The 14,083-nt window shown below is 31.9% G+C and overlaps 1 protein-coding gene across 2 annotated transcripts; it reads right to left on the minus strand.

The window, feature by feature from the left end:
- Positions 1 to 9,736: 9,736 nt before the first annotated feature.
- On the minus strand, positions 9,737 to 13,666 carry LOC110419806 (4-hydroxybenzoate geranyltransferase 2-like). 2 transcript variants are annotated; one of them, XM_021432921.1, is made up of 9 exons: positions 13,192 to 13,666; positions 12,891 to 13,026; positions 12,021 to 12,142; positions 11,830 to 11,899; positions 11,581 to 11,730; positions 10,628 to 10,763; positions 10,427 to 10,523; positions 10,122 to 10,193; positions 9,737 to 9,961 (listed from the first exon to the last, which is right to left on the minus strand). In XM_021432921.1, exons 1-8 carry the CDS (start codon positions 13,548 to 13,550, stop codon positions 10,124 to 10,126), a joined length of 1,140 nt encoding a protein of 379 aa, XP_021288596.1. In that variant the 5' UTR covers positions 13,551 to 13,666; the 3' UTR covers positions 9,737 to 9,961; positions 10,122 to 10,123. The 2 variants fall into 2 exon arrangements, with proteins under 2 accessions (XP_021288596.1, XP_021288604.1); XM_021432929.2 differs by lacking the exons at positions 9,737 to 9,961; positions 10,122 to 10,193; positions 10,427 to 10,523 and having other exon boundaries at positions 10,633 to 11,470.
- Positions 13,667 to 14,083: the final 417 nt, after the last annotated feature.

Here is a 14,083-nt window from a genome sequence, read left to right on the forward strand (position 1 = left end):
TGAGGTTTTGTTAACTCAATGAGTGGGCATTAATCAAGACGCATATATAACCATATAAAGATATGTAAGTCATAAAGCATATACAAATTAGTAAATCAACTCATCAGAGCACACATTTGCTTATTTAACGACTTACCCTTAATTCGGCATAATTTAATAATTTTATTGCAAGCTCATTAGAGTACACTAGTGTGGCACATAATTACTCATAGCTTTAGCATTGCTTTGAGCTATCATCTAGATGGCAACAAAAGAATGGTCCTCCTCGGTAACGAGACACGCTCAGCCCCAAAGCCACTGACAATAAACAAAACCACAAGGCTCACGACATTTTCTAACTAGACCATATCATTTTTCAAAATTTACTCATCGGACGAAACTCATATGCACCACATCATGTTCAAATGCTATTTACATTGTCAATGTATGATATATACGCATATGAAAACAACAAACCAAAGACATCACAATTAGCGGTAGATATTCATGCATAATAACATTACCACCACCAAGCTAAGACACCAAACAACACGCATGCGTAATGAGTAGGCAATCTAACCATCTTAGTCATATTCAAGCTTAATCACCACAAATTGGCTCATTCAATATTCTCAAGTTTCGCTTATCAACTATGACTTAATTGCATCCCATGGCAGCACATATACATGTGTGATGTATTCCATGCATTTACCCAATGTCCAACAGTAACCATACTCTCCTGGAGTTACCAATATAGCTCACTAATCACTTGAAGCTTCCAGAGATAGTTAATTTTCAACTTAATAGCAACTTTTGAGCTTAATATTCCCCTATCAAGAATATAAGAGCTAAATTCTTAGTTTCAAGGTATTTCCTGTAGTTGATGATTTAGCTAATCTTTAAGTCTATCTATCAACTCATAATTCATACTCTTCTTTAAGTATCCAAGACTTTAGGTAGTTAGAACTTTACCTTATATTTTAATTAAATCTTTCAAAGACTCCAAAAATTCTGGCAACTCAAAGGGAAATCATTTGAGTTGAATCCATAAGCAAATTTTGCTTATTCAATCGCTTAATTTAAAAACTAATTGGCTAAAAGGTTAAATCTTACCTTCAATATGGTTCCAAAGCTTTAAAACACCTACTTCAAGTTCCAAAATTCAAAGGAGAAGATAGGGTTTTGAAAGGAAAAAGTTTAGGAAGGTTTTGCTCTTTTGTTTTAAATGGGCGAAATGTCCAATTCCAAATATATTTTTGCCATTTTACATGCATCTATCGATAGATTTGTCACATTTCTCAACATTTTGGCCTTCATTTGTCAATAGTTAAGCTTATCTATTGATAGATGGTGTATTGGACACTTTTATATTTTTTCGTGTTGCCATCTATTGATAGATTCCGGAGATCTATCGATAAATTATTATGTGCCAGTATGCTTAAATTATTTATGGGTGACTATCTATTGCTAGTTTTCATAGATCTATCAATAAATTATATTCCAAATGCTTCCTTTTATGTCACGGGTGGACATTTATCAATAGTTACACAAATCTATCGATAGATGTTCTTCAATTCGTTTCAATTTGCTTTTTAATCTTCAATCTATCAATAGATATAGAACATCTATCGATAGATTATGCTTAGAACCTAAAATTTCAACACTTCTAAGCCTTTAACTCTATCTCCAAACTTCTTGACTTATATTGACTTAGATAGAGCATTAAAACTCAACATTTAAAGCCTATTTCATCAATATATACCTTAATCATATCATTACATCATTTAAAGTCCACAAAAACATATAATCATGCCTTTTACACTATATGCATATACTCAAATCCCATGCATGCTTAATTAATATTTCAATTTAGGCAATCACATTCTTTCTACATCATTATCAAAGTTAGTGGTATTATATTTATCATGTCACCTCCCACTTGAATAACCTTTTTCATTATCCTTTAAGTATGGTGGTCTAGATGAAATCACAGTTGGCAATGGTACACATTTGAACATTAAACACAAAGGTTCAACTGTTATTCCAAACACAAGTAAAGCTCTTCAATTATCTATTATTTTGCATGTGCCTAGCATGAGAAGAAACCTTATTTTAGTCTCTCAATCTTGCAGATCTAATTATGTTTTAATTGAATATTTTCCTTTTCCTTTTTGGTCAACGATTTAAGCAAAAGGGCAAATTTAATGAAAGGCTTGGGTAAAGATGATTTGTATAAGCTTCCAAGACACTTGCCACCTTTTCACAACAATGCAACAACCTTGATCATTTCTAGAATCTCACTTGTTGTCTAGCATAATTGACTTGGCCATCCATCCTTTCAAATTCTTCACTTTATGCTAAAATCATTTGGTTTATCTTTTGATGCTTGAAATAAATTGTCGTATTTTGACTTAGTTCATGTAATAAAAGTCACAAATTACCATTTTATAATTCTACTTTTTCTAGTTCTAAACCTTTAAAGTTCATTTATACTGATGTTTGGGAGCCATCTCTTATTACATCCACAGATGGTTTTCGCTACTATGTTATTTGTGTTGTTCACTACACTAAATATATTTGGTTTTTCCCTCTCAAACAAAAATCAAATTTTTATTCTTGTTTTCTTCATTTAAAGCACTTTTAGAAAAATTTTTTGGCACTTTAATCATCACCACATATTTTGATAATGGTGGAGAATATAAAAAATTAACCTTTTACCTTGGAGGTCATGGCATGTCTTATTTTACCACTCCACCTCACACACTAGAGCATAATGGAACTGCAAAGAGAAGACATAGGCATATTGCTGAAACTAGCTTAACATTATTACATCAAGCTTCAATGCCATTGTCTTTTTGGACTCATGCGTTTCAAACTGTTGTATATTTAATAAAAAGACTCTTCACACCAATTCTACAAAACAAATCTACTTTTAAAAGTATGTAAGATGCTCAACCTAATTATACCAAGCTTAGAGTTTTTGGCTACATTTGTTACCCTTGGATTAAACCATACAATAACCATCAACTCTTACCAAAATCCAAACGATGTGTTTTTTTTTTAGGTTACTCCACCACACAAAGTACTTACAAGTGCTATGATCTAGAAATTAAAATTTTTTTTATTTCTTGGCATGTTCAATTTCAAGAATCAATTTTTTTCTTCAATCCATCAAAATAATATTTCAAGTTATTCTTTACAAAATGTACTTCACCTTCTTCTCTTAGTATATTTCAACCACTTGAATTTCAAGACTCAATACTCGCAAACTTGAAAAATGTAACAAGTGCTTCTTCAACTCAGCAATCTGATTCGTAGACTACTAATCCAACCCTTACTGTCTTAAATTCTTCTTCAAGAAATGATCTTAGAATGAATTTTGCTCGAGACATGGTTCACCCTTTTGATGCGCAACCACCTCAAACTGTTGTAAGAACACATCCAATGACCATTTGATCCCAGATCAATATTTTTAAGCCTAAGAAAACTTTTCGCACCACTAAACACTCATTACCTCTTCCACATAAACCTATTTATGTTAGTCAAGCTATAACCGATCCTAACTGAAGGAATGCTATAACAGAAGAGTTCAATGTTTTGGTAAGAACCCATACATAGGAGCTTCTTCCCTCCAACTCCAAGCAATATAGTTGGCCGCAAATGAATTTTCGGATTAAAAGAAAATCAGATGACATCATTGAAAGATATAAATCCAGGTTAGTTGCCAAGGGATACCATCAATGAACACAAATTGATTATAAGGGCACTTTTAATGTTGTTATAAAACTAGGTACAATCAAAGTAATGCTATGCATTGTGTTAGCTCATGGTTGGTCTATTCAACATCTGGATGTTAATAATGGCTATCCTTAAGGCATATAGATTGATAAGGTTTACATGGCATAACTTACAAGCTTTATTGTTAAGGACAATCCTTCTCATGTTTGTAAGTTGAACAAGGCTACTTATAGCCTTAAACAAGTTCTTCAGGCCTAGTATAAAGAACTAAGTTCATTTCTACTTAGCTCTGGTTTCATTCTACTTCAGATGCCTCATTATTCATTTATGCCAAGGATTCTATTTTAATTTATTTCTTAGTTTAAGGTTTAGTGTTTAGGGACTAATTTTGTTGCTATGATTGCTTTTGTCATTAAACTTGCCAACAAATTCTCTTTTGAAGATCTTGGCAGACTCAATTTCTTCTTAGGTGTTGAAGTGATTTCTTTGTCTCATGGCAAGTTCTTGTCTTAGCATAAATATATATAGTACATTTTTAATTCATTTGATATGGCTATCGCTAAAGAAGTCACAACACCTATGGCAACTAATGTTAAGTTGTAGTTAAAAGATGGCTCCAATGTAGTTGGTGCTATTGCTTGTAGGAAGTTAATTGAGTTTTTACAATATCTTTTTATTACTAGAGTTGATGTTGCTGATGCTATCAATAAATTGTCCCAGTTTATGCACTCAGCAAGTCAAATTCATTGTTCTAGTCTCAAGCAAATTTTATGGTATATAAAGGTCACTATTTACCATGGGTTATTCTTGAAGAAACACTTTGCATCGTAAATTTCAGCTTTCAATGATTCAGATTAGGTAGGCAACTTAGATGATTGGTCATCAACCATTACGTAAGTCATTTATCTTGGCAGCAACTTTATCTCTTGGAAATCTTCCAAACAATGATTAGTTACAAGATCATTAACTGAGGTTGAATATAGAACAATTGCCAATAGTACAATAGAACTTCTATGGATCCAAAATCCTATTGCTAAGTTGCATTTCTTATCCTTTTAAACTCCAGTTCTGTATTGTGACAATGTTAGAGCAACGTGTTTGAATGCCAATCTAGTATTTCATTCAAGAATGAAATGCTTAGCACTCGATTATCACTTTGTTTGTCAAATTATGTTGGTAACCTAACGTACCAGGAAAAAACAAATCCATCCTAGCACAAACTTATTTGATATGGCAACGGAGTCAACCATACTTTAAAACTTCTCTTTGGTTGCTTTGCTGTAAACACCAATTTGCTGGTCCTTAACAATTGCTTTGTGACATTGTCAACAAGCTAGTTCTCTGAACTGCAATGAATCAAGATCATTTCTTTTTCTTGTTGCATTTCTCTAACAAAGTAATATTTGATCTTGACATGCTTTGTTATGTTTTTGAAAGCTAGATTCCTTACAATTGCCATAATAAATTAGTTATCTACCATTATCTTAGTTGGTTCTCTTTGGACCATATTCAAGTTACTCATCAATCTCATTAAACCAAATGGCTTGATTAATAGCAATTGTTGCTATGATGTATTTTCTCTAAGTTGTGGATTGAGCAATGGTGTCTATCATTTTTGAATTCCAAGCAAACACAACAGAACAATGGCAAACAAGTATCTTGAAGTAATCTTCATTTCATATCCTTATAAGCACCAACTTAATCACTATTTACAAAATTAGAAAACTTCAATACTGTTAGCCACTTGAAACAAACACCAAAATCAATCATTCCTTAACATATCTATCATAATGTGTCGATCAAAAAACCTGACACTTGTATGTAAAAAGGAGTCGCCATCAATCTTTTTTGTCTAGATGTGACTTGTCATATGATTGAATCTATAATTTCTAATAAAATTATAAACTTGATTTAGATTCATTAAGAAATGATAGGTTTTGATTTGTAAAATAGAATTAGGGTTTGGGAGTATTGTTACGTGTGAAAAATATATTAGCTCCTTTGTGATGTCCCTTCAAAAAACGATACCAATTCATCACACGTTATCTTCTTTTTGCCTTAATTAATAGTCTTTAATTTCATATTTGCTTTTATTTATCTTAATTGCCATTTATTTTTTCTTTTCTTTCATTTTTTTCGTTAAACCATTATTACATATTGAAAAATTTTCCTAGGTCTTCCTAGCACTTTAACAAAACTTAAAGAATTTCTTCTTACCTTAAAAATATTCAAGAAAACACACTTAATTTCTTGAGGAGAATTTGTTGTCAAATTCATGAAGTGTTATAAAAAGGGCTTTGATTTTATATTTTATTATTTTTCATTTTTTTGATTTTTTTTACATCGTCTAATTTCATTTGATATATAAATGAAATCTGTTATATTGGAAATTATTCTAAATTTTCCCAATAGTTTGGTGAAATTTAGAAATATTTCCTTATGTAGAGGATTTTCAAGAATTTTGTCTCTACAATTTCCTAAATAATTTCATTGTCGGACTTTCATTGATTTGTGCAATTAATATTTTGGATGCATGGAATGCAACATAAAATAAAATGACAATGCAATCCTATTAAATAGAACATGAAAACCTTTGTATGGAAAACTTTTTTAAAATTCTTTCAATATTTTGATGAAATTTAAATTAGTTTCTCGCTTAAGGAATTTTCAAAAACCTTGTCTTCATAACTTTTTTGAAAAATCCCATCATCGAGGCCTTCAGTTACTTGTGTAATAAACGATCTGAATGCATGTAATGCACAAAAAATAATGATGATGTAATTATCATTTTTTTCTTTATCATTGTTTTTCTTTTATTTTACCTTTTCTACTCTTTTCTTAAAAGAAACTTTAAATTATATTTTTATTATTCCTTTGTTAGCACATTCAATTATCTATAATTATATGAATTAATTTGGGTATTGAAATAAATATTTAGGAGGCTTTGGTGGAGTCCTAAATTCTTCCTCACCCTAGTAATATTAATTTGAAGCATGTCGTTACATATTTCAAATAAAATTCCATCATAAGAAATTAATTTCAATGATCATTTATTATTATTAATCTTTATTTTATTGTTATTAAATAATTAATACTATTAATTATATAATATACTTAATAGGCTTAGTAAATTAAAAACAGACTAAAAAAATGACTTACCACATAAGTTGGGCTATGGGTTGGTAAGCTCCCAAATTGGATTAAGTCAACCTCAACTTAATTCTTTTTTGTTTTCTTTTTGGTACAACCACCAAAACGATGTAGTTCTAGTGTTAGTATATGCGTCATGAATCTCACATTAATAAAAGATAAAGTGAGCCTGGACTTTATAAATAAGAGTTTTCCTTCACCCAACAAGTATGTCTTTTGAGTTAGAAACTTGAGTCCATGACAAGTAGTATTATAGCAAATTTAAATCTTCACTGATATGAGACCTCATGAGAGATATCAAGGTCAAGATAAATCCAGACAGAATGCGTTCCCTTTCTTTTGTGGATAAAAGAGCTAGTACAATAAAATGTTACACAATTGGGCAGAGTAAAATGTCACATATCTCTTATCAACAAGAGTTGGCACAATTGGATGTGGTAGAATGTTATAAGGGTTATCTCCACCTAACAGTGTTTTGAGTTAGAAACGTGAGGCCATGGCATATAAACCTAGTCCTAGAACCCTAACGTTAAAAACCATATTTTCTTTATCTTCTCTCCTTGCTTTTTCTCCCTAGCCAATAACCGTTCATTCTCTCATTACAATCAAGGTTCCGGCCATCATTGCCATCTCCATCGTTGATCACTGTTCGTCGATGACTAACATTAAAAAAGTTTTTGTATTCAATTCCTCTCAGCTTCCCCATCCCAATTCTAAAATCCTTCTCTTTTCCTACCTTTTCTTCTTCAAAAACCTAGATTCAGTCGTCACCACTAAATATGGTTGTCATGGTTGCCTTTTCCTTTTTCATCTCCTTTTCTCCCTACTTTTAATCGATTGTGTTATTCCTTGTCTTCCTTAGCCACTATGAATCGACGCTTTTGCACGTGACTCTCTCTTTTCTTTTTCTACTTCTTTTCCTTTCTTTTTTCATCTTTTTCCTTTTGCTAAAAATAAAACCTCAAAGAAAACAGTTAATCCTTGAAATAAACCCTAACTCAAGCCTTAATCGATCTTTTCTTTTTTATATTTTTTTGTATTTTTGGTTTATTTATATTTTTTTGGTTGTTTGGTCTCAATGATTTGTCTTAGTGATTTTTGGTTGTTGTGTATGGTGTATGGTTGCTAAAGGTGGTGGAGGGTGAAGTTCGTGTTGGTAATGTTTATTGGGAAATAAGTGATTTTGGGTGGGTTGTCTTGGATTTTTTAGATTGAAATAAATAAGTTTCTATTTGGGTTATGGAAGTATGGGCTCTATTTCTATCTTTATGAATTTCTTGCTTGAGAGTTTGTTTGACTTAGTTTTTTTTTTTAACTTAAAAGCTATTATAAAGTTTTTATGAAAAATAATAGTTTTTAAAATTAAACTAAAACTAGTTTGGTAAGTTGTTTGATAAAATAAATTATATAAATTTTAATTTTAATTAATTACTATAAAATGTATCACGTCATCTTCAATCTCCTAATAAACTAAAATAGAACAAGTCTATTTTGAGTTTTTATATGATTTCAGATGTTAAAATAAAAAAAATCATAAAAAAACAGAACAATTTTCAAACTTGTATAGTAATAATAGTATTAGATTTTTTTGTAAAGGAGAGAGAAAACTTTTAAATAGTACTTGAATGTAGCTTTGAATTTTTTGTTTTTTTTCTCTTAATCTTTGTAAGAACAAAAAAAATTAGATTTTGCTATTTTGTTTCTAGATCTTTTATTTATTTTTTGTTTTTAGTAATTTTTGTAGAAAAAAGTAAAGGAGAGGGAGAATGCAATTTTGCGTTAGAGAAAGGTGATTTACAAAGAGACGGAGACAAGAGGAAGATTGATTGAGAGAGAGAGAGGTATTTTTTAAAAAATTGACGTGTTTTTTAAAAAGAGAAAAAAGATCATTTTTGAAGTTTTTTTTGAAACTATTTTTTAAAAAAAATTTTTTAAAAGGAAACTATTCTTTTTTAACAGTTTCAAAAAAATCCTGTTTGGCCTTACTTCTACTTTTAAAAGATAAATAAGTTAAAAAACCAAGCCAAATAGAATTACCTATGAGTTTTGGGGATATTTTTGAGTTGGTAGCCGTTAGTGAAGGGTGGGGATTTCATTTGGACAAGCTGCAACGAAGGCTGAGATGGTAGTGGGAAGTGTCCATTTTGGCTGCTTTGCTTATGGCTGTGATGGCCAATCTGGAGGGGGAGATGTGTTTTCCCCTCAAATCTCATTTTTCCTTTTTTTAAAACAACTATTTTCCCTCCTTGAAGAAAAAATACTCTTCTGCGACAATATTTTATTATAATTTTTTATTGCAAGTTTTTGGTGATCAATAGCTTCTGTAAAACATATAGAATCAAAATCTTGGAGTCATTTTGCATTAATCTTGAAGAGATAAAAAACTTATATATGTTTGATCAAAATAATATTATTTAATAATTTTAACATAATATTTTAAAAAATTACTTAATTATTTAAAAAAATTCAAATAAGTCTCTTATTCTCTTATTTCATTCAGTTAAGCATTTTTATTTTTATTTTATGTTGATTGATTGCTGTAAGTTAAAATATAATTTTTTATTTTATATCATATGTTGTTAATGTGATACAGGATGATGATGTGAAATACCGATGTAGCATGATAAAATGCTATTTTTTTTTCTTTCATATGGCATAAAAATGACAAGTTATATTTTGATTAATGACAATTAATTGATTTTAGATAAAAGTTTATTTGATTAAAAATAAAATATTTTAAATAATTTAAAGTATTTTTAAAGTATTATGCCAATATTTCTTTAATTTATTTTTTTTTAAAAAAACACCCACATAGTGGGTGTGGCGAATTCTAATAATAATTAAAGAGAATACATGGCGTTGACTAATGTTGGTATAAGTTACCTCGGCAGGAACATGAAAATGTGAGTCGAAATCGATATCTATATAATTCGCAAATCGATATTATAAGTTACAACTCCTTTTGTCTGCCTTTCATTTCCACTGAACGAGCAGAATATATTGCAAATTATTGTCCCTTTCTATCCCAAGCAGGCAGAGACTGGTTACCTTTTGCAATCAGTAAGTGTCCTGTGCGGTTAATTCCAACTCCAACCTGGTTCCGAAAAAGGGGGAGATTCAGCAAACGTATTTGAAACAACAATAGACATTATAGCAGCTGCCAATTCCAGTGTTTAGAAGCTAATATTAAGACATATAGCTGGTTGTCGCAATAAGAGAACATCTTAAGCATTTAATGAAAATTAAGAATATACCTTTAAGGGAAGAATCTTCCCAATAAAGCCCCACTGAAAATAAGGGCACCAAACCATTTGTTGGACACAAACCTGTAACAAAGAAAAGGAGAATTTAGAGGGAGTAGTAAACTGCCAACAGAATTTAACATTTACTCCCAAACAAATTTCCAGCACTGCTGAAAGAAACTTGAGATTCGGTGTGTTTAACCCCTAAATATTATAAATATTATATATATATATATTTATATTTATATCAATATCCAAGGTACTTTGGGCATAGCACAGAATTTTGACATGTACTGCAATCAAGACTAAATACTCACTTTCTGCTGCAATCAGCTGGGGATGACAGATTAACAGTTCCTATCTGCCAAGCTAATTGTCCAGATGCTGCTGCCAGAAACACATAATAAGGCCAGCCTGCTCCACAACATATTTTGAAAATTTTAACAAAATTAGAAAGGGTTATGATAATCAAACAAAAAAATGTTAATTGAAAAGTTCTAATCTCCAGCACTCGGTACCTATTCCAGCATTGTATCCGCTTAGAGCAAGACTACTGATGCATGCAATTGCAAACGCAGTAGTCCACTCCTTCGATGAATCCCCAAATTTCAAGGCTGTCGATTTAACACCAACTTTGATATCATCTTCTTTATCCTGAATGCATGGTTATCAAAGTCAAAGAGAACGGTTTCTAGATGATTGCTCCATCGTACCCTACTTATTTCATCATACCAACAAATCTTGGAGTATAGAATGTGTCACAAAGCAGGAGGGGAAGAAGATAGAAGAAGGAAAATAAATGGGTTTGATGATGTTAAGAAATAAGAGGAACCACTTTGAGTCTCTGACCCATGAATGAATTTAGGATAACTAAAAAGTTAGGAATATTACGATGGAGTAGTTCTTACTATATATCCTCACGTAAATTCTATCCGTGGTCCTTAACATTTTATTTTACTGTAATCTCTATTTTTTGAATTCTCTCATTTAAATTTTAAATTTTTACAAGTGATTTTATTTTGATCGTTTCTTCACATTATTTGATTGACAATTGAGAAAAATGTTCATATAATTTATCATGAAATCTGCAATATGAATATTAGATCAATTTTAATAAAATAATTTAATGAAATAATCAAAATAGAATTATATTAAAAAATCAAAAATTAAAAATCCAAAATAAAACAATTTAAAAGCTAAAGAATTACGTGAAACGAAAGCAACAGGTGGTGAAGCATAAGTGATAATTTTTTGTATATTCATTCATCATAAATAAAATTTTGCCATCCCACAAAAGCATGACCCTCAAAATCTCTTTCAAACGTCATCAGCAATCTCTCCAGCCCTTGGCCCCTACAAGGCTACCAGCTTCAACCAGAGTCAGGTTTGACAAAACTGATAATACAAGTGCATAATTTCTTCTCGTTTAAGGAATAGGAGAAACTTATAATTGCAAAGAGATGAATTTTACCTGATGCGCGTATATGGTATCGTACACAAGAGTCCAAAATATACCAGACATGTACAAAGGTAACACGATAGAGGGTTGTAAGCTTGCTTTAATTGCATGCCAGCCGAACAAGGCCCCCAAGTTGAAGGTCAAACCTAAATAGGCCTGGGCCTGCATTAACAATAGGTGTGTCAAAACAAAAGGGTCTGAAAGCATAAACACCCAACAAACTCTGAACCGGAAAACAAAAAGGTGCAATAACATCATTACCCAATATGTGAGCCTCTTCATGAGAGGATAGGTAGACATTAGAAAGATGTATGAAGCCTCATAGATCGGGCTGTAATTAAGATATGATTAACCAATGTTAGACCGGTACAAGAATCAAAAGCTAGTCCGGATTGCGAGTGTAATGCGAAACAAGTTTACAAGTTGAAGCAAGGAGAAGAGAATCAAGTGACCTATAATTGGTGAGTTGCAGGAGAATTCCATGACTCAAAATTAATTGAAACGCAAGAAAACAAAGTCCTTGAAGTGGAGAGACAGCACCACTCGCGATCGGTCTCAGTTTTGTACGCTCCACCTGCATACAAAAACATATTGCCTCCACATATTAACGCTTCTTGCAACTGTTGAATTCCACGTTGATAAGGTGGATTTAAAGAATTGACGCTTTTTTCTTTTCTTTTATTATTTTTTTAATTTTGCAAGGAAAAATTTGACAAGAACAAAAAATGAATTATTTTTTTTGAGGGAAAAAATAACTTTATTCTCTAATCATACAACGGAAGCAAATACCAAAAAATTAATTAATATTAACCTAGCTAAATAAGTTTATTTAAATTTGCAGCATAACCGACCTAGTTAAAACACTTGGAAAAAATTATTAAATCATGAATTAAGCCTTTTAAATTAAAGAAATTCTGTCTGATTATTGTTTTGGAGTAATTTTTAGCTTTGTTTTGGAAATGAAAAGAAAAAGAACTTTTTTTTTTTTTGAAAGGTGGTTTTATTAAGTCTTTTAAGTCCTTAATATAATTGCTTTGACTAGGAGGTAACTGTACAATTACAACCTTTGAAAAGCTACCCAGAAACATTCTTCCTAGAGCCGATCAGAGTCAATAAGGCACTGTACAAAAAAAGTAGTAGCCAAGAACAGGTCAAAGCCACAAGTAAAAGAGCCCATTGATGAACAATAAAAATATATAGACTATTCATCAAACGACAACCCGGCGGCTTCTCATGAAATATCAATAGACTATATATATGTATTTGTTTTTTCCTGGAATCAAAGACCATTGATAACCATTTTATTTTATCACAAAAATTACCATTCTATCAATATCACGGTCAAGGATATCATTTATGGTACAAGCAGCACCCCTCAAAAGTGGAGCTGCACAAGCAAATAGCGCTAATGTCTTGAAATCAGGAAGACTTCCAGGCGGTGCTGCCAACGTAGCTGACCTGGAAAATTAAGTGAGCAGCAAATTTCAGGGGAGTTTACTGGAAGAATATCTGATCCCACATGAATATCCAGAAAGCAACCATTAGAAGGCATGCATTTTTAAGTTTTTACCCGAGAGCCAACCATAAAAACAAAAACGGAAAATGAAAGTAATGAGCTCTTACCATAAAAAGGGCCAAATCAATAACCATGTACCGATGGGCTTCTCCACGCGAGCAAGCTTAGCGTAAGGCTGAATTTCTCTGGGTAGGTAATCAATCCACGATAAAACCCCACCAACTTTCTCATTTTCGCCACTTAGCTTTTGATCATCTTTGCCTCCCGGAGATGTGGTTGTTGACATGCAAGCAATTCCGGTTTTAAAATTTGAGGAAAGCAAAACGGAATTTTTCCTGGAAAAAGATCGACTCATGAATTGGCTGTCGAAAGCAGGATTCTTTATTATCCTTGTTCTTAGCTGTGAAAAAGAGTGAGAGGGAGTGAGGAGCCTGCGTGAAGCGTGAGCGAGCGAAAGTGATGCCATTTTTGCTGGTTGCAACTGGAAATGGGATCAATGTTTCTGATCTTTAGTTTTGGGGTTTGATCTACTTGATCACAAGTAGACTAAACTCAAACCAAGCCTAACATAGAAAATCGGGAGTGAATTTCGTCACAGTATAGATACTTGACAATTCTACTATATATAGTGCACACATATAGAGACGGTGACCAAAATTCACTTAGCATTTGGTCAGAAATAATACAACTGTTGGAAACTTGACTGGAATAAAAAACCCATTAACCTCCAAGTGCAACAACTTAGCGATGTCACATTCATTGCCTAGTAGGTCTTTGTCTACGGCCGCCATGGAATTTGCCTTTGAATAAGAGCACCTAGCAGCCCCTCTCTACGGACCCAGTCAAGCGGCGTGCATGCGGTGGAAATTCAAGCCTGCTTTGTCGCTGCTGCTCTCCCTACTCTAGTCTTATTCACAATTTCTGTGAAGTTTTTGGATTGATTAAAATTTGGAATCTTAGTTATTAAGTTTTTAATAACTAGTTGTACAGTTTTTACTT

Source organism: Theobroma umbraticum, unplaced genomic scaffold (assembly GCF_002168275.2).
Source record: "Theobroma umbraticum cultivar Fairchild unplaced genomic scaffold, ASM216827v3 scaffold_30.0, whole genome shotgun sequence".
Lineage (NCBI taxonomy): Eukaryota > Viridiplantae > Streptophyta > Magnoliopsida > Malvales > Malvaceae > Theobroma > Theobroma umbraticum.

What these genes read in the sequence shown, in the direction of transcription:
- LOC110419806 (XM_021432921.1), bottom strand. Translation starts at nt 13,550, where the DNA reads ATGGCATCACTTTCGCTCGCTCACGCTTCACGCAGGCTCCTCACTCCC. An exon ending in TGAAGAGGCTCACATATTGG is followed by an intron (nt 11,731 to 11,829) that starts GTAATGATGTTA and finishes TTGTTAATGCAG; the next exon opens with GCCCAGGCCTATTTAGGTTT. An exon ending in CCAGCTGATTGCAGCAGAAA is followed by an intron (nt 10,194 to 10,426) that starts GTGAGTATTTAG and finishes TCTTTGTTACAG; the next exon opens with GTTTGTGTCCAACAAATGGT.